This window comes from Ciconia boyciana, chromosome 3, assembly GCF_034638445.1.
Source record: "Ciconia boyciana chromosome 3, ASM3463844v1, whole genome shotgun sequence".
Classification (NCBI taxonomy): domain Eukaryota; kingdom Metazoa; phylum Chordata; class Aves; order Ciconiiformes; family Ciconiidae; genus Ciconia; species Ciconia boyciana.
The window spans coordinates 85,715,738-85,735,980 of record NC_132936.1 but is presented as its reverse complement, the minus strand read 5'-3'; the positions used below and the strand labels follow the sequence as shown (position 1 = coordinate 85,735,980).

Below are 20,243 nucleotides of genomic sequence, written 5' to 3'. Positions count from 1 at the left end.
TTGATTAAAAAAATAATTCTTGCCTTACTGCATCTATGACTTGTCAAAAGAGAAAACTTTCTGGTCAGTGCTAGGAAATTAAAAGACCTCTGGTTCGTTTCTGACTTCCTACATGTGGGGGTTCTGCTAGCAAACCTGAAAACGTTTTCAGCCCGTCATATTTACAACAACTGCTGTTAGCTTTCAGATACGTTATTAACTAGGCTGCTGTAGTGTAAATCAGAGAGCTTAAGTTGTCAAGAGTGCACTTAACTGCCAATTTTTTTTTAAGGAAGTACCTTGATAACTTGGCTTATTCATTAATATACAGAATACTTATTAAAAGAAATAGGGAGTGTTACCTTTTTCTATTTGCATGAGAGATGAAATTACTTTTCCCCTCCACCCATGCTGAGAAAATGATAAAGCTACCAGCTCTCTGTGTTATCTTGCTGCTTACTAATACAAAGTAATTACTGAATTCAGAGTTCCACAGTTGGAGATAGATGATTTCAACATTCAGAAATCCACCAACTGCAGTTGCATTCCTGTCCTAAAATGCCTCCATTCCTTCCCTGCAGCATGGGAAATCTTTTTAGTTCTGTGAGGAAACACATTTTTCCCCATCCCTTAAACACAGAAGGAGAATTATACGTGCAAGACACTCGCATGTGATGATTCCTTCACACAAGGCCCTTCAGATCAGTGGAGAAGGGCTGTATTTTGCTCCCTTCAGCAAAGACTACCCCAGACATAAAATTAGACAGCAGTTTGCTGGTCAGTGGCACGGAAAACAGATTTTATTAAAACAAGGCACCAGGAGAAGCGATTAATCAGCCATGACTGGATGATTAGATGGGAGTTAATAAGCTCATGATGCAATTTAGCAGGAACTCTGCCTAACTGATGGGTATCTGCAGACAGCATTTTCCTGAAAAATGAAGTTGTCAAATATTGGAGTAGAGGTTGTGAAATTAAAATTTTTCATATTACAGAACAGTTTAGCTTAGGACGCACACACAATGTGTGCAATCAAATGCTTTCATTCTGCTAATAAGGTCTGACATGGATTTATGAGTGCCCAAATCTGAAAAACTCCTAGCATTAATTACAGTGCTTTACCACGATGTAACTGAGACTTTTAAATAAAAGTTGATGGAGATATTTGTTTTATGGCTTTTTCTCATGTTGTCCAGGAATTATTTCTGTCTGTATTTCAGTGCTTTTCTAATGTAATTGGATCAGGGGCGGGGTGGGGGGGGAAGTCTGTAACATCTAGAGGAAAACAAGGACATTCTGAAACTAATGTTACTAATGGAGGAAAGAAAAGTCAGATATTACTGTCAGTAACTAGCCTGAATACTGATCAATCAGTTCTGCTCCAAAGTTAAGATCTTCTGTCGGTAACAGGAACGAGACAACAATGTATAAAAACTACCAATCCCACAGATGTGGAAAAACATGCAGCAGATCAAAACTAACAGCATAAATGAAGGAAATAAAGGCTATCAAAAGAAATTTCTTAAAAAATAGGAAAAAAGTGATTCCAATGCAAAAGAAACAGATACCTGTCTTTTATTGCTGTACTCTGAAATCAGTACAAAAATCAGTGTCATGTTTCTATTAGAAAGATAATTAATTCAATGCATACCACTCTATTTATTAAAAGTCCGCTGAACTGTGCACAGGGGCAACAGAAGTTGGGTTACACTAAGCTGCAGAACAAACGAAACTTTTAGCCCTCACAGACTTGAAGTCTTCACTTCGACAAGAGTGAATGTTATGTGTCTGTATCACTCCCTTTAATCATCACCTTCCTGATCTCATTTTCAGGAAGCTCTTTCCAAATCCCAACTACAGTAGGGTTCCTTCATACTTGGCTCTCTGAATCTGACTTCTTGAGGAGTCTAATCTTGCCTGCAGTCTGAACTGATCCAATATGCCAAAAGAAAAACAGGAAACTGATGCAAATGAAAAATCCACCCAGAACTGAGAAGCAAAAGTGCTGCAAGTTCCCTTCATGAAATGCAGTTAGACTATAAAAAGGAGATGGCTGTGAACCAAAAATTCCTACCTGCTTTAAATACACGTAGATAAGCATGAGATAAAGAATTTAGAAAATGCTTCCCACTGTATTGTACTCAAACCACTAGCTATATTTGTAGTCTCCAAATCCTCGGCAGATTTGCATTTCAAGTTACGACAAAAGCCCCTAAACACTGTCTTATCCACAAAAGGTTTCAAAAGTGGCCTGTGGTAAAAGACATTCTGAACAAGACAATCAATGCTAGGGGGAAAAAAGAAAGAAGGAAAAAAAAAGGGGGGGGGGGGGGGGGGCCACAGGGAAGGTCAGAATGCTTTCCTAAATGTTTTAGCATATAACAAGAGAATTTTTGTACTTCACTGATAAACTGTATCAAGCAGAAATGATCTAATTTTACTGTGAAGATCAACAAATCAGCTTATCCCATTAATCCCTTGCTTGAGCTTTTAAATCTCCTAAAGAGATCTCTGTGTTAAGGTTTTATATTATCTGCTGTTTTACATCAAGCCAGAAAAATCCTGAAATCATCTATGAAAATGATTAGGATCTCACTGGAAAAAGTAGAAAAAGTCACTGGGATTTCAGAAGAAATCTCAGTAGAAAGTCTATCTCATGCGCTCTTTCTCCTCTCAACCCATGCCATGGTATTCATGAGCTGAGAATGGACTAGGCAAGCTGGGTAGGTGCAGACATCTGAGCGACAAAAAGGCTTAACAGTGTGCAATACTGAATTGGAGCAAGTCTGTGTTTTAACCCTCATTTCCACACAAAGGTCTCAGTTCCCTAATAAAGTTTTATTTTCTACTTTGCAGCTTTTGCAATACTCAGAGGGTCACAAGAAGCACTGGAGTCTCATACTTCCCGCAGTAATAGTATATAAGGATGTTTCCTATACATTATTTTCCTCAGTGGGGAAACACTATAAAAGGGCTGTGCAATGTCAAGTCTGGATATAGAGAATGTAGGGCTACAACATAAAGTCAAATGAGTCGGTCAGTTGTAGCATTCGTTGTCTGAAATATGTACCAAAAGATTCAAAGAAATGTGTTAGCACCTTCCAGTATGCAATTATGATATAATCAGTTTACAGGTCTTACACGCTTAGCTGTGAAACAACAGGACTATTTTTCCTATCCAAACAAAAGTGCAAATAAAAAGAGTTCACACCAAGTTCTGTAAGTTTAGTTCACAGCATATTCCTCCCAAGTTAACAGAAACATTGAGAAGTTTTTCCTTGACCTTACAAAATTTGAATGAAACTACAGAATGTTCATCACTCCCCAGCAACAGAATAAGTTACTTGAAGAAGAAAAAAAAAATATTCAGCAACATAATATTTCACAAAATTTAGTGAACTACCAAAGTAATCAGAGGCAAGAATACTTCTGATCTGAAATGAATGATTCTCAGTACCAAGATACTCAGATTATTGTGTTTAAATTATTGATTTCTGTGTAAAAAGCTTTAAAAATATTTTAGCATTTATTAAGCTATCCAAAACACTGCATTTACAAGTATAGGAGAGGAAAAAGAAAAAAAAAAAAGTAAATTCACTGTGGATGAAGCATTTAAACATTAGGTCAATTTGCCTCAAATTTTCACTGGGAACCTTGAATGGCAGAATTTCAAAAACCTACCAAACAGCATTCCTAGAAAAATAACAAGCAGTAAAGTCTCTCGCCTATATACTTTAGATAGTTCCAGGACTTAGGAAAAATGATCTGCTAAATATTCGGTTCAAGAGTTGTTGACTCCAGTTTCAAGCCAAACTGGGAAAGGACTCAGCATTTTGCACCCTGTGGGATCACTACAGAAAGAGGATTGTGTTCTTTCTTCTAGGCAGAGGCAAATGCTGGCTACCCAATACATTCCTCCGAAGATCTCCAAACTCACCAACAAGTTTGTTCTTTAAAATGAAGGCTTTGTATTTCACTAAGTAATATACCTAAAAAGTAGTGACACTTAGCTGAGGAGTGAGAATAAGAAACCCCACCTGAAATTCTTTGGAACAGCCAAAGGATTTACCAGTTACTGACATTATTACAATTTGGACAAATGCACAAGTTCTTTTGAAGAAGTAGCGCTATACACAGTAAACTGCCTATAAGCTAACGAACACCACCTGGAAATGGAATTTTACGAAAAGAGCAAAAGAGCACAAATACTCAGTTAACTAAAATAGTCTGCTGCTAAATGATCTACACATACACTAGGTTACATGAATTTACCACATTAAATTATCGCCACTAAAAAAAAAATGTGAAAAAACAGGATATCCAAATTTGTCCCTTTCCTTCTGCTCTGTATATGCCGTTATATTCTGTGACTCATCCCAATATTTTTAAAATAGAAACTTCCTTCAAGAAAAGTAAGCGTTCTGCATATTTATCAACAGACTGTTGGCTAGCAAAGGCTGCTGCAGGAGAGAAAGCTGCATGTACTGCCATGATTACAAGCACATTCCACTGCATCAGCAGTATCTGCACAAACAAGCATTAACTACAAAAATCATACACAGGACTTCATAGCCCAAATGAATTAGGTCTAAAGCAGATGACAACACCCAATCAAACAGAAGTCAGGTTTATTGTTAGCAGCGTGTCTGAGTGCCCCCCGTTCTTTTCAAGTTCCTCTGCTTTGCTCTGCCTATTTCGAAGTATGCCGTTTCCATAAAGAAAAGTAAGGAGTGAGCTTTTACTACCACCACATGAAAAAAGAAAACAAAGTCTTATCTATTTATGCACAAAGAGAATGACAATTATTTGGAGGACTAAGGGGCAACTAACTGTCTGAACAGCAAACACTGGAAAAGGCTGCAGCCTAGGCAGAAAGAGAAGAGTGCTAAGGAAAGGGAGGACAATCTTCAGAGCTCAGTAGCTACCACATGTTTATCAAAAAGCCATTTATGGATCACGATCAAAGGCCTTACAAAAGCAATGAATGAGAGAATAATACCTCCCCTTCTCACTTACCATGTTGACAGTACTCTAAAAGCACAGGTTTCAATTTTAATTTGAAAACTAAAGGACAGATACCTACAAAGAGCTCAGGATGAGTCAAAAAGAGCACACTCCCTTTTTTTAACCTAAATACATGTGTGTATGTGCGTGTGTGTATATATGTATATTTTACAGGTTGGCAGCTCCCTTCCCAGCCAGGGCTGCCCAGGAGCCTGCAGCCCTGCCCCTCGCTGGGACAAGGCCCTGCCTGCAGGGTGGCAGCTCAAATGCTCAAAACTGAAATCCAGGTTTAGGAGAGGCTGGGTGACCCTGATGCGCACTGAGGCAAGGTCTTGGTTTATAGGTTCCATTGAGTTTTGAGCTCGTCCCAAGCCCTGCAACCCTGCTACCCTGAGGGGAGCTTAGCTGAGGTAGATGATCCTACCATTCAAAAAGGCAAGATAGTGCCCCTGTGAAGAGCAGGAGTTCATAGCCTCTGCTGTGCTCAGGTCCCAGCCTAGGCTATAAATCAGGCACTGGGAGCCAAGAGGCAGAATCTCACCTCTGCAAACAGAGCTGCTCCCTGTTCTCAGCCTTCCTCTGTTCACTTAACCCCTGGTCCTAAGCTCCCTACATCTCTTTCACTTTCCTCCCTCCCCATCCCCAACTCAAGAGTTGTTGCCATCCTCATAAGTAAATTAAAAATGGTAATTCTCTATGATAAGAGAGAAACAAAAACCAAATCTGTTTGGAGTAGTGTAACTCCCACACTACAGTAGTACTTAAATACTTGAAATAGACCGATACACTCACCTGCGTGGAAGGCTTTGATTTTACTATTGTTATTGAAACAAAACATTTGATGGCTCTCCAGCATGACCTTCCAAAACCAGAAACCATACCTTCTCAGTGAATCGACACTACCACAGTCGCTAAGGAACAGCTGGGCATCACAAGAAATCATTTTTCCACAGTTGTTAGGTGTGAAATAACACCTGTTCTCACCAGATCTGTCATTTTTGCTAAGATATTGTAGATTCACTCAGTGATGTAGCTACCATGGATTCAAATTTCTTGTTGGCATGGGGAGATGCAGGTACATACATGCAGATGTATCCTCATGCTTATAGTACCTATCCAGACCTGCTCAGTGACAATGTTCAGTGGCAACTGTCAGGAAACCATGCACATTTATCACCAGCTCTGACACACCACACAAGCAATGCAGAGATGAACCCTGCTTCTCCCCAAACTCAATTCCTTCCCATTTTCTGTTCAGGACAGGAATCCAGTCTGTTCAGTCTTACTCAGTCTCACAATCCTAGCTCTACCTCTTCCTTCCATTCAAATACTACCCATGTTACTGCCATTCAAATGTTACCCCTTTGGGGAGGAGTATTCACATCCAGGCTTGAACACTGTGGAAGTCAATGATGCATACATAGCATCATTAGCATCAAAAGCACCCCAAGGTGTTGAACTCTGCCAAGATAAGGAGAGTTAGAAACAAAACTACATTAAGAAAATCCTGAGTGAATTTGAAGATTAGGGGGTTTTTTTAATTATCACGGACAGTATTGGTATGGTACCTCCTGGAGGATCAGCACACTGAACATGTTTCAAGAGGAAGAATCCCCTGTGTAATCTTCCAGCTGCAGCTGCTTTGAGGTCCTACAGAGCTGCCTGATAGCAGACTACTTTCTTGTTATGCAGCACTGCAGACACCATTAACATTTTCCACACTCCCAGCCTGTATAGCACTGCTGTGCATTTCCTACACTGATAGCATTTTGCACCAGCCATCTAAATATTCTTTAAACTTGGTATCATAAGCCACTAAGATGAGACAAAGGATCCCTCTATTTTTGAAATTTTGCATCCACCTAGCAGAAAGCTATCCCTACAAGAAGCCATTATAACACAAATGTAAATGTGTATAATTTTAATATATATTATGAGAAGTTTACATAGTGTTATTAACAATCTGTTTAAAAATATTGCATAATTATTATTTCCATTCTCAATATAATTGTATAACTTGGCAAAAATGAAAGTTATAGTTTATTTAATGTAAGGTCTTGAGCTTTACAAATAATTTGGATTACAGCTGTGTGGATTGCAAAAGAAGAGGAAAAGACAATGTTTGAGTATCACATTATCCAGGCCTTGCCTCAGCTGTGAGATTAATGTAAAGTTGCACTTTGTACGGTCAGTAATAGGAGAGCTGTAACAGACAAGAATTATATATAAATCATGAACAATTTATATTTCAAAACACTTTTTACTAAGCTAAAGTATCAGTTTTTTGCATTTTCAAAAGAATTGTGCTAATTTTTACCAAAAAAAAGTTAACAAAATAAGGCAAACAGTATAAAGACAGAAAGTGACAAAAGTCACCTATGCAACCTTAACTTCAGTCCGTTCCTGTCACTGTCTTATGACACAGCCTTCCACATGTCCATTACCTTCTTCAACATCAACTCCGCCTCATTTGACATGCAGAAGACAGGGTGATCACTTAGTATTTTATTTCACCCCAGCTCAGTGTGCAACCATTGTACTGAATATTGATAAAAAAAACTCTTCTAAAGACATAGGGATTAAATGCCATCAATTTTATGATGTTCACTACTGTAATGCTAATCTCACAAATATTAATTCAATTTTCACAATACCCCAGATGACACATCAATACATTTAAAGAATCTAAAGCACAGGTCCATTAAAATCAAAGTATACACAAACCAGGGAGTTTGGTTTAAGATGCCTAGGACCTGATTTCTAACATTATTTTACATTTTATGTGTAGTTTCCATCAGCTACAGTCCTCAACACCTGCACAAATCAGTCCTGAGGTATGAATGCATACAAAAATAGAAAAAATACAAGTAGCAATCACTGCTTAGCTTACGGATTATAACTGCTTAGCTAGACTGACCTGGTTTAATAGCTTTGGTGTGTTAATAGCTTTGGAGAACCATCTAGAAGCATTAAGAAACTGAGTGGTTTAAGACACTATCTTGGCTTTATATATGATTGTGTAGCAAAACTGACACTCTTCAGCATTCTGGAATAGCATTTGAATGTGAGGATTTGGGGGTTTTTATCTATTTATCTTTTATTTTGCCTAAATACCATTTAGTACACCATTTCCAACCACTGCAACAAATGAGTTGTGTGGTTCTAAAGACCAATTTAACTGTACCATTTCCCATTTCTCTGTGCTTAAATTTCATTTTTAAAAAAAAAGAAAAATAAAAAAACCAACTCTTCCAGGACTTAACAGGGAATCTTTACTGAGTGGCATCAGTATGTTGCCAGCCTTTATGTTAACTAGCTATAGGTTATAGATGGCAAGGGGATAACACCTATGGAATTGACTGGTGAAAAGCAGAGAAACAGACAATCCCTTTATTTTCTCATGCAAGCTAAAAGCCCCACAGCACACCTTGAGTTCCCCATCCTAATCTCTCTGCCGATATTTCTCAGCTGTCCTCATGGCAGCTCATTACATCAAAGTGCCAGTTTCAGTGACTTCCACATTGGTCATTTTCAGTTGGTAGCTTTTTGTCCAGCTATTCTCAGTTTCTTTCCTAGGACCACATGGAATCTGAACCAATTCTTGTTTTAATCCTTGTCTAGTCCACTTTGGAGCTGTGCAAAGCTGCAATCTCAGGGAAAGGTTAGGTCACCTTCACCATCTCCCCCTCAAACGCATAGCTTTTCCATTCCATTTCAATGGCAGAATTGAATTGGCTCTGGTTCTCCCTGCATTCAAACCCACTGCAACAGTGCCTGAGTGTTCCAATAACATCATCTTGCACATCAGTTTTTTGCTTTCAGGACCAGTGTCCAGCTTCAGATGTGTTTGTAGAACACCCAAAAGTATCAAACAGAAGTCTACTTCCAGCTCTGAACCTCAATGTCTATGAGACTGGCACAAGCGTGATCAAAGAGATCCGAGAAACCCCAGCAGATTCATTTAGTGTGAAGTCTTCATGCTGCATTTGTTCTAAGTGCTTAAATGTCTTTACTGAGAAAGAAAATGTGAAATAAGATCCTTTGCCTTTCTTTTCTTTCCTCCCACCCCCCCCACCCCGTGCAAGACTGTCTCTCAGGAGTTGATAGTGGCATTGACAGCATTTCACATCTTCATTACCAACCAGGAGGACAGGACAGAGCTTTCAAGCAGAGAAAATCTCCATGGCATACAGTAGTAGAAAAGCACAGCTACTGTGCAAATACTGGGAAAAAAATGCAGAAAACCGCATGTAGAAGTGTTCAGTAGACAATATGACAACTAAGATCAATTTGCAGGAAACTAACAAAGAATTTAACCTTACATTTGATTTTGCATAAAAGTAAACAAATTTCAAGCATATTAAGGCAAACAGGAGCCAATTTTTTTTTCTATGTAATGAAGCCCAGAAAGACAAATAGCAAAAAAGACTTCAAGTTTACTCAGTTTTTCATTCAGAAAATAAAGAACAAATACAAATGATTTCCTGAATAAGCACTTAAAATCATCTCAATATAAAAGCTAGAGAGCCCTACACTACCCTGACATATTCTAGTACATAGTATATGGTGTCATTCAAAATACAGAAATTGTAACTACATATACATTCACTTTCTTGCTACAGATGACACACAAAGAAATCCTTACTTATTTCATTAGTACATTTTTTCTAGTAAGCAGTCAAAAAGCTGACACTTGATGTGAAAGGACACAGAAGCAATTGAACTCCATCTGGTTTCACACAGGATAAGTGAGTTTGGTGCATCTGTCCTGCAAGAGTCATTAAAACACAATTCCAATAGAAGCACATTACACTCCAAGTGCAGCTGATTTTACTAGCAAGCAATTCATGTAACACAAAACCTAGCCATTAGCAGAGCAATTGAACTTTCCACCCACTTTGCTGATAAAATTGCAAAAAAACCCCGAACTCCATAGCAATCTCATACACTTTTGAACAAAATATACACCTGAACAAAAAAAAAAAAGCCCATGCACACACCTCCTGTCAGCAGAACAAAGCACAGATCAGCAAACAGGAGCTCCAGAAGCTCTCACCAGAATAGACGCCTCTTACTCTACACACTCCCAATGAAATGAGATTTTGCCATGGATGGATGGTACAAACAATAAAATTGGGATGGCTTGGCACCCACTCGTCTTCTGGTAGACCAGAGTGAAAAGAATGCTTTACCACTGCTGACGGAAATAATCAAAGCTGCTGTGAAAGATGGTTTACCAAGAGTTCTCAATCCCTCCCATGAAAAGGTGCAGTTAACAACAATCTTCTGCATGGGATATAACATCTCCCATCCACACAAAGACACACACCGTACGCGCAGGTGACAGCATGTCACGTACCACGTGTATTTATATGTGTCATATATATCTCTCTCTATTTGTCTCTCTCTCTCTCTCTCGTTTATTCACCAGGGTATGGCATGTACCATACAATCCGGAGTCTTCAAATTTCAATGGCCGCATTTATGATAATGATCATGGAGGACTATAAAAGACATCACAAGGCAAGAGAGTAGTACATTATTCATATGATGAGACTGCTGGATATATTTCAGAAAACCCAAGCAAAGCAAGTGTAACTCGAGGAATGACAAGCTCTTATTGGTTTCACAAGAAAAGCAGGTTTTTGTTCTAGCCAATATAAAGATACGTAACTTTATGCTTGTTCACTTATAGTAAAATGTCCTTTAAATGCCAAGCTAATTTAATTTTCTGCACCTAGTCACTGTACCCAAAAGTTTTTTAAATCTCTTTGAAGTAATAAATGCATTAGAGTAGAATGAAAGTTCAAACTAGCCACTTGTTATGTAACTACAGACAGTAGCAGTGTTTTGAATCCTCAGATTCTCCCTTTAGAAAAAAATCATTTATATTGAAGCATATAAAAAAATACACCTTTGAAATCTATTTCAAAGAAGAGTTAGTAGCAATAGTCCTTATGAAGGTTACCTTACACTTCATTTTAATTTGCATACCCTCTTGGCAAATTTTTATTTTAATAGCTATTTTTTTATGCAGCATGTTTGCTTGAGGATGATTTCAAAAAACTTTCAGACAAGAGTCTAAATCATTTGCTGAGGCAACTGAGGCTAAGAAAATATCTGATGTTTTTCCATGTCAAATATGTCTGGATACCTTTTCTTTTGGCAGGTCTAGAACCGTCACATGATAGAAAAGCAACTTGGTGGAGAATTTTGTAGAATCTGGAAAATTCGCCTGTATGTCATCAATAGAGACTTAAAGTAGGAAAGCTTGCTCAAAAGTATGCATGGTGGCCCTGATTTTGGCCAAGAAACTGGTAATAACCAGCGTCATCACCTACTTTGCCTGCTATATATCATGGCTGAAATCTGCATGATGGATCTAAAGGTACCACTCATTGTAAGATCTTTTATGGATCATCAGTATCAGCAAGACATAACATATTGACAATAAGAATTAAGGCAATCCCTGGATATCTAGGCAGGACAGTCTGAGTAGGACATAGGGAATCATTTTCCTTGTCATAAAAGGTGAGACTCATAATAGCATACTATGTACAGGTCTGTTGTCTAACTTTTATGAAAAAGATGTTTAAAACTTGAAACTGAAAGAAGCCACAAAATTATAAATCACTTCCTCACACCTAAAACCTGTCAACTTCCTTCCCACGTACCTGTAACACCTCTTCTGAGCAAAAGACAGCAGTGCAGAAGGTACATCAGCACAAGAGCCAATGATGGTAATGTAAAACAGCCAACTTTGCCTTCCTTTCCTTTTATAGGGACATAAAGTTAGGTCCCTTTCTCCTACCCAATATCCATCACATCTGGAAGAACATAACTATCTACCTCTGTTTCTAGTATTGTTTATATTGTCCAGAAATCTCAGAAGTTACTGAATACAAGAGTACTAATGGATAGATGGCCAGGCTTCATTTCTTAATAAAACTATGGAAAATTTCCAGAAACTGATTTGATTATGGCATTTCAGCACTTGCACAAGGAGAAAGTACTAAATGTTAGAGTCCTTGAATGTAGTAAAGGAAGATTTCATTTAAAAAAAAAAAACACCACCAAAAAAACCAAACCCAAAACCACGAATAATCACAGTAAAAAGCATCAGAAGCAAAACGCAGTTACAACATCTTGTGGTGACCATTCCTAAATTATTCCTGAAAGCTATGGATTCAATTTCTCAGGACCATTCAGTCTGATAAGCTTTAGGGAAAAACAAGGCACTGTGCTCCAAAGAGGGCTCACAGGAAAAATTTAACAAACAGGCTAAGAATAGATGACCTGAAGGCTTTTTCTGGTCTTAAATGCTTTATAAAAACCTAAGGATTTCCATTTTCATATTTCACCTGCTTTTCTAATGAGAAAAAGTTACACTCAAAACCCAAGTCAAAATAATTACAAAATAATACCTAGGCTGTAGGCCCAACTAGGACAGAGCAGGTATAATTCTGCTTGCCTAAGAGACCAGAGCCCAGACTTTGGGCATACATGTAATGATAGTCTTCATTTATATGATTATTTACTATTCTCTCTCCACAGGATTCCTCCCTTTTTCTGGTTCTTTTCTGTGGATGAACTAACAATAAAAGTAGCACATGCATATAGCACTCAAGTCCCCAGCAAAATCAAAAATTTACCCGTTTAAAATGAAAAGTGTAAATAATGCTGCCTAAGCAAACAAAACAGGTTGTGGTTTTATTTTTTAAACCAAAAGCATACAATCAAGCTATGAATTTCAATGTTTTAATAAACTGCCAGAGCTAAGCACAGTATTTTAAAGGGAAATGATAAAACCTCAGAGCACAAAGTAACTACTCAGTGCCTAGGGCTAGAAGAAAGAGAGCACTACGCACATTCTTTCTCAGGAAATTTCACTCATTTTCCACTGTTGCCTTTGATACTAGCATTTAGCTGATTCAGGAGAGAGAAGTAGGTGTACTCAGATAGATGGATCACTAATCTCATGAAGTATGGAAATTCTCATTTTGGGATTCTTGCTCTAAAAAGGTAGGTATTTACTGCAGAGGTAATCTTGCACATTTCATACATACTAATTGAGAATTAAAATTAAATCCAGTTAGTGCACTTAGTTATTCTTTCTTAAGCACAAGGAAAGCTGTTTATTGTTCTGACTCAAGTCAGCATGTGATTTTGTACATATTACTCAACCATTCCGTTACTGCTGACTTACCTGTTATATAATAAGAATACCTATTATATAAACACAGCATTCAAGAGATGACACACCACAAAAAGCAAAGAAGCACAAGGAGACCACTTTTAAACACAGCAGCCTTAATAATTTCTAATGTAATGAAAAGTAATTGAGGACTGAAAAGACCTGCCTTTGCAGGATTCTTTCCATTAGAAAGCTGAGGTCATATTGAATCCAGTTTATAGTAACAATCTCAATAAATTTCTATACTTTATTCTCCTAAATGAAAGAAAACATTGTTATTCTAAATAAAAAACTGATGCTGCTGCAGGAAGATAATAGTGCTTCAGATGTATGCACAAAATTACCTCTTCTCATAAAACTTAAAGTAACCACATCAGTCATTAAATGCAAAACTCGCATGTTCTAACAGTTACTTCAAATAAATATGAAGCTGCCTACATAAGTACCTACCCTATGATAAATACCTATAAATGCAAAGGAAAACTATATATTCTTCACATAAACTACATACAGATACCAAATGTCAGTTATGTTGATTTATCCGCAAGTATGTATTCAGTCATTTTAGTATTATCATTATTCGTGGCTGCCAGAGACTTATTAGAATGAAAAATAATGACACTGACAGCAATACGACCTTGTTCATCTACAAGCTATTTTCAAGATTATTCTCTTCTAATATCAATATATCAGTATGCAAGAGACGCACACGCAGATTCCTAATGCATTTGCACAGAAGACAAGCAAAATTTGCAGTAGAAATATATTCATTATTCAGTGAACACCAGCTATCTGGGCTGGTATAGCTGTAGCTCTGTATCTTCTGCTAGTGTTGGGATTTAACAGGTGTTGAGAGCACAGTAAAATACTCTGTAAACAGGTAAAAACCACATAATGACCACGCTCAGAGACTTTGCTTTAGCTTTCTTGTACGCGTCTCAGAAGACCCATGAGTGCAGAGCACTGTTCATCAGTACAACTGCCATCACTTTTCTTTAGGCATGGATATGAATGCCCAGCACTCTGACCTTCATGGTTATGCACAGAAAACATCAATAATTGTTTCCAGGAAATACCAGATTACCATCAAACATGGTTCTTCCAGCTTGGAGTATGTAGGTCCCATCAGTCACTGTGCCCTACAAAAAGTCTTTTGCTTTTTCTGCTCACATCTAGTGCAGAAAATAGTCCAGAACGAGTGCAAATGTTCCGCCTGAGACCTCTACAAAGCTCTCTTTAGCCTGCCCTCTTCCCAGCAGAATCCCCGAGCTCACATTTTCTAGCCGTTCTACAGAGAACTTGGTTCTTTATCCTGTGTTCTCTGGATGTGATCTCTGTACTAAGAGTAAATATCCACTTAACAGTTGGCACCAAGACTCTGCTAAAGACAGCCCAACAGAAAATCTGCCGATTAACGTTATGATTTTTAAAAAGTTTCAATACTTAGTATTCAAAAATTGAATGTTTTTGTCATTCACTTTGCTCTGCCCTATGGCACTACTTTAACACACACTCCCCTACACGTTTTTTAGTTTCTGCTCCTGCTCACATCTGGTGGGAATAAACAGCAAGAAAACGGTTGCTCTACTTTACACATATGGCCGTATGGAGTTATCACTGCACATCCTTGGGTTTGGACTGTGATTTTTTGACATTATGCCTGTATGTGTTCTTTTGAGTTTATTTTTTTTTCCTGTGGATTTGCTTGCTCTTGGTTTCAGTATTTACAAACTAAGGGAAGAGGGGTCCCCATTTAGAAGCATGGATCTGCTTACTCTGGTACCCCCTCTTCTCTCAGATGTGCTTTGCATTCTCTTGCTGTTGGAGTTAGTCTTGGAACAAATTCTCACTGACAGTACACACTTTGGATCATCCATGGGACTGCTCCTGGACTTCATTTCCCAAATACCTTTTTCAGTCTCAGTGCCTGGCATTTTATGGGACTGGCTACTCTATGTTACTTTATAGTTTGCTTTCTCAAGGCATTCCCAGAAATATCAGAGGCATGCTTCCCTCCTGCCAGCTTTCTTGAGTGACAGACTTATGGTTAACCCCAACTTCTCTTTTATCCGTATAACTCCTGGGCCTACACTCACTCTTCCTCACTTACAGTTTATAGGATTTGAGCTGGAGCATGGCATTCAAATTAACCCTACAGGGTGTATACGGAACACTCAGCTACATCATAACAAATCAAATTAATTACACAGCAGAAGAGAACATTAATGACACTACTATGATTTATTTGCAAATACCTATTTGCTAGTCAAACAAGTAACGTTATTCCTATATCCTTCATCTTCCAGACTGCAAAAATGTGTTAGTTTCCATATTTCTTGTCCACCGAGGCTCAATAACATTCTATTTCCAGCTCTAAAGGTGAGTTATAGGACATTTTAGCTCAGGCCACACAGAACAATTTCATTATTTCCAGAGAAAAACAGCATACATCCAAGTCATTTTAAGACTACTTGACAGTCTCACTTAATACAGTCAGAAATCCTGAGAAAGCTTAGCTGTTCTGAAGAAGTGATCAAGCTTTACATTTCACATTATGAGATCTCAAATTAAAACATTCTTGTAGCTCTATGCTGACCCACAGCACATAGAAATGGTTGGGAATTTACAACTCTGGCAATATTCATTGAAAGCTGCAAGTGTTTAGAATTTCTCAAAAATCAGACCATTCCTGTAGCAAAGGGGGAAAATTAAACATAAGGAATTCATGATGCTATAAGCTTGTGCTAGTCATGAAATCTGTGGTACAGTGGCAAAAAAATTCTCGTACTTTGCAAGATGAAAAAAGTGAATACTTAATAACTTACCCCTTCTGCCTTTTCTTCTGTATTAGCCAGCATTTCCTGGAGGGCCCGTACAGACAGAGACTGCTCCAGAACAAAGGTGCAGATGGACAAATCAGGTGGAACATTCTAGGTGAAAGAAAAACATGAGATCACATTACTGACAGATTTGCTGAATAGCACTTTCCAACACTTCTATTTTCCCTTACTTTCCATGAACCTGAAAGACCTGCTATATCCTTGAGGCTATGAAAGCCAGCCACATACTGGGCTGCAACAGTTAAGGCTTAGCCAGCAAGCAAAGGGAAGCGATTCTTCCCCTCTGCTCAGCATTTGCAAGCTGACACCTGCAGTACTGGGTCCCACTCGGAGCCCCTCAGTAAAAGAAAGAAACAATAAGCTGCATCAAGCTCAGCAGAGGATCACCATGGTTGTCAGGGCTGCTGCACTCACCCTGTGGGGCTGAGGGAGCTGAGCTCGATCAGCCTGGATGGAGGAGAGAGAGGAGAGGGAGATCTTACGGCGCTCCCTACAAATCTAGTGGTGATTACAGGGAAAATGGAGGCAGACTCTTCCTGGAGGTGCTCCACGAAAGCAACAGGAGCAGCAATACAAGTTGTACCAAAGAAAATTACAATTAGATATTAGGGACAAAAATTCACTCTGGGAGTAGAAAACACTGTCAAAGGCTGACAAGCAAAGCGGTGAAATCTCCACATGGACACTAGCATATGGAACATGTGTCTTGGACATGATGATCGGATTGGGGGGGGAACAAAATTCAGTCTTTAGGCTACTGGTAGTAGCCAGACTTCATCCTTATGATGGTCTCCAGGTCAAGGTGAATTTTCTGTAGGAGAAACATTAAACACTGAGCGCCAAGGCCAAGCCAGTAGCTTCTCAGCCTTGCAGGGCAGCATGCTTCACCATATTCTGTTCTACGTGGGATAAAACTAGAGAGTCTTATAAAACTTGTCATGACTGAAAAAAATCATTGAGCTATTGAAAAGCTAGTTTTCCAGACTATCATAAAAACTGGTAATAAAATTGAAACAAGTTTGTAATAGCAATGTCTAAGTTACAAGGTAACAAAGTAAAATTAGACTTTATGTGGGGATCTTTTCTTCTGTTAATAGAAGAATATGCAACTCCTACACACCCTTTCTTGCCTCCAGAACTTCTTTCATGTTCTTTCTCTTTTCCTTTTCATGTTAGTTGCATATTTCAGTTTAGGAATACTTTTACTGACTATTGGAAATCTTTTTAGCTTTGCTAAAGCTGTAAAACTGCACATTTATTCAAACTGTGTACAGTTTGAAGAGGCCTCTTCCAAGGCCTCAAACATTAATTGTAAAAGCTAGTTACAAAACTACTTAATTCCCTCTTTTTCAAAAGTTAGTTTACTCAGAATACCTCTCACTCTTAATAGCTTATTAAATTGCTGTTCATCACTCCTAACTTTACAGTAATTCAAGTCTGTTTATTAACTAATAGATCTTTCATTACCTTCCACTATTTATATTGCAATAACATTAATGTAAAGTGGTATTTTAAATTAAAGTTTTAGCCAGATCAAAAAGCATTAAAGAGCATTCTCTTTTGCATGGGACTTTGACTTATTAATGCAATGATACTTAGGCATGGACTATTTTTAAGCCAGCTCTTTTAGAATCAAGCCTCTACTTGCTTGTCAGTGTTCTTATTACAATTTTTCTTTTGTAGTTACTCAGACACTGCAACAGTCCTTTTCATGCTAGCATTGGGCCAACAGACATCTAATTAGATTCTCTTCAAAACTTCCTTGTAATGTAAGTACTATCATAAGCCCTTATTTTACAAAGTAGGAAAGAGGGTACTCAAAGATCGCGGGTTGCAAGGTGTTGTTCCTACTCAGTAAGCACAAGTCAAATTTTCCATTCTAGAAAGGCTCACAAAAATGAATTGCCTGACAGTCTGGCTCATGCTCGCTTCTCCCCAGTGAAGACTGACTGACAAACAAGAGTCTGAACAAAACGGAAAAAGATGCTCCTTACATTGTGCTCAGAAATGAGGCAAGGCTACATTTTCTTTATCTGTTTGGTTATAAGCAAAGATATATAAGCAAACAAAGTCTCCATAACAATGTTCCTACTGTTATTACTGTTATTTAAAGCAAAATTTTTGCTGGCAGAATATGTGCGTGTCATAGTTTTGTGACCTATCAACATTTTTTACTACAGAACCTACCCTACAGATTATACACTCTATGGAAAATCCTGCATCATTGCACACAGTGATCAAGCCAACATAACTAGGACCCTCCTCCTTCATCAATTCCATTCTCCTTTACGTTCAAGACAGCCATGAGCATTTTCTTCCCTCCCCATTAAAACTGAGCAATGAAGTCCTAATGAACGGTTTTCAGCTATAGGAGGTAAGGCACACTTTGGGCAGCCAGAGAGTAATAAAGGAGAACTGTATGAGATCATCTTGCTTTAATCAAGTGAAAGAGGCACCTTCTTCTTACAGTCTAGCAAAATGTTAAAACCAGCTTCTTTTTCTCAAGACAAAGGGGAGAGCACATTATCCCACCTCATCTCTGTTGCATGAATGCCTAGACACGCAATGGCCCTCGGAGAGCAATGTGTTTCCCCTAAGAGCTGAAGGAAGATGCATCTACTGATGCTTGCGGTGAGCATGGGAATCGAACTCTTCCTCTCTGGCAGTTTCTCACCCAAATCTGCTCTAGTGAAGATCCAACAGGCATGGCTGCATACAGTGTACAACAATCATGGCATGGACATACATGGGACAGATGCAGAACTGCCAACGTATTGAGCTCAGGCAGTTACAGTTCTGCTCACCACTATACAGTCCATTTTAATGCTGATGTTTTTACAGCTCTGGATTTAGAAGACAAGGCTTCAGGCTGGCATACAGACACAGATTGAATGTTCCCATTCCAAATAGCCCCTTTCAAAAAATAATAATTGCAGGTAATTTTAAACCTTGTTTAAACATACTAAAAATTTATTCCATCACCTCAAAGCATAAAATAAAAATGAGGAAGGAAAAAAACACAGAGTCTTTGCCAGACCTCCGATTATCTACCTTATCTCTCATATTACCTCACATACAAACGGAGGAAGGAATATGAAAAACAAAGGTATTCTGTGTTATATGGCAGCCTAACACTCCTTATCGAAAGATATCTTCATACAAATTACATAGTTTTTAGTGCCCAGTCTGGAAAGTGACCGCATATTCTAGGGGCTAAAATGAGAATCTGTAGCAATCAGTTTGCCATATCAGGCTTCTCTGAGGACAGGTCAAATGTGTGGGCAGGTATTTTAGTGATTGCTTTACTACAAATATATTATTAAATAATAAAGAATTTTAAAGAAAATATTTTGCTACATGTCTAACAAGCACCCACCAATGCACTTTTAATAGATACCAAAGCAACCTGTAACTAGCTGGAAATTTTCAACAGTTCAATAGTAATAATAAATCTTTAATTTGAGAGCAGAGCACAATTTATACCCTGCCCCCCCCCCCCCCCCCAAAAAAAAAAAAAAAAGATCAATGCTTGAAAGCAGATGTCTCAACAGACATAACCAACCATATTGGTAATCCTCAACCTTCTTTTCCACCAATTTTTATTGTATTCATCTTTGCTGCAGTAACTTTCTAAATGAAGGCATAGAAAAATAGTTCATATTCCAAAAGGGTTTTTTTGTTTTGTGACAGAATATGTAATGAGGTCCTTGGACAGTCCATGGAATCTGTATCACTTATCTTTGATCCAAAAGATCAGTGGAAAATTCTTTTAAACAATGGCAGTATTCAAAACAATTTATTTTCAATTTATTTTTGACATATTTGCAAAATCAATTATATTTTAATGGTTTTTAACATAAAATATAGCTGGTGACTTAAAAAGTAAAAAGTACCAACTCCAGTATTTCTCAGCGCTTAAAACATTACTGATTTTCTCTGCTAGTTGTCATTTACAAGATTTGTCTTATTGTCAATTATTTATTTAGACAATCTAGTCAGTCATAATTGCAACCTAATATGCAAGTAGCTTGTTAAAAAAAATAGGTTATAACACAAATAAACTAGAAATTGTGTATTGAATTTCAAAAGGAGATAGGTACTGCTAGGAGAAAAATAATAAATTACAATTAACTTTTTCTATTGATCCTTCATCATTGTTTGTAATAGCACCTACAGTCAGCAAAATTAGACAAAATAAAGTAATTCTCATCTGCAATTTTTAAAAC

General features: G+C 37.9%; 1 protein-coding gene across 1 annotated transcript in view; it reads right to left on the bottom strand.

The window, feature by feature from the left end:
• Nucleotides 1-20,243, bottom strand: part of RYR2 (ryanodine receptor 2) — a 437,742-nt gene that overhangs the window by 293,697 nt on the left and 123,802 nt on the right. The window contains exon 4 of the mRNA XM_072857729.1: nt 16,003-16,107. Within this exon, the coding sequence (XP_072713830.1) occupies nt 16,003-16,107 (105 nt within the window). The remainder of the gene's footprint in view (nt 1-16,002; nt 16,108-20,243) is intronic.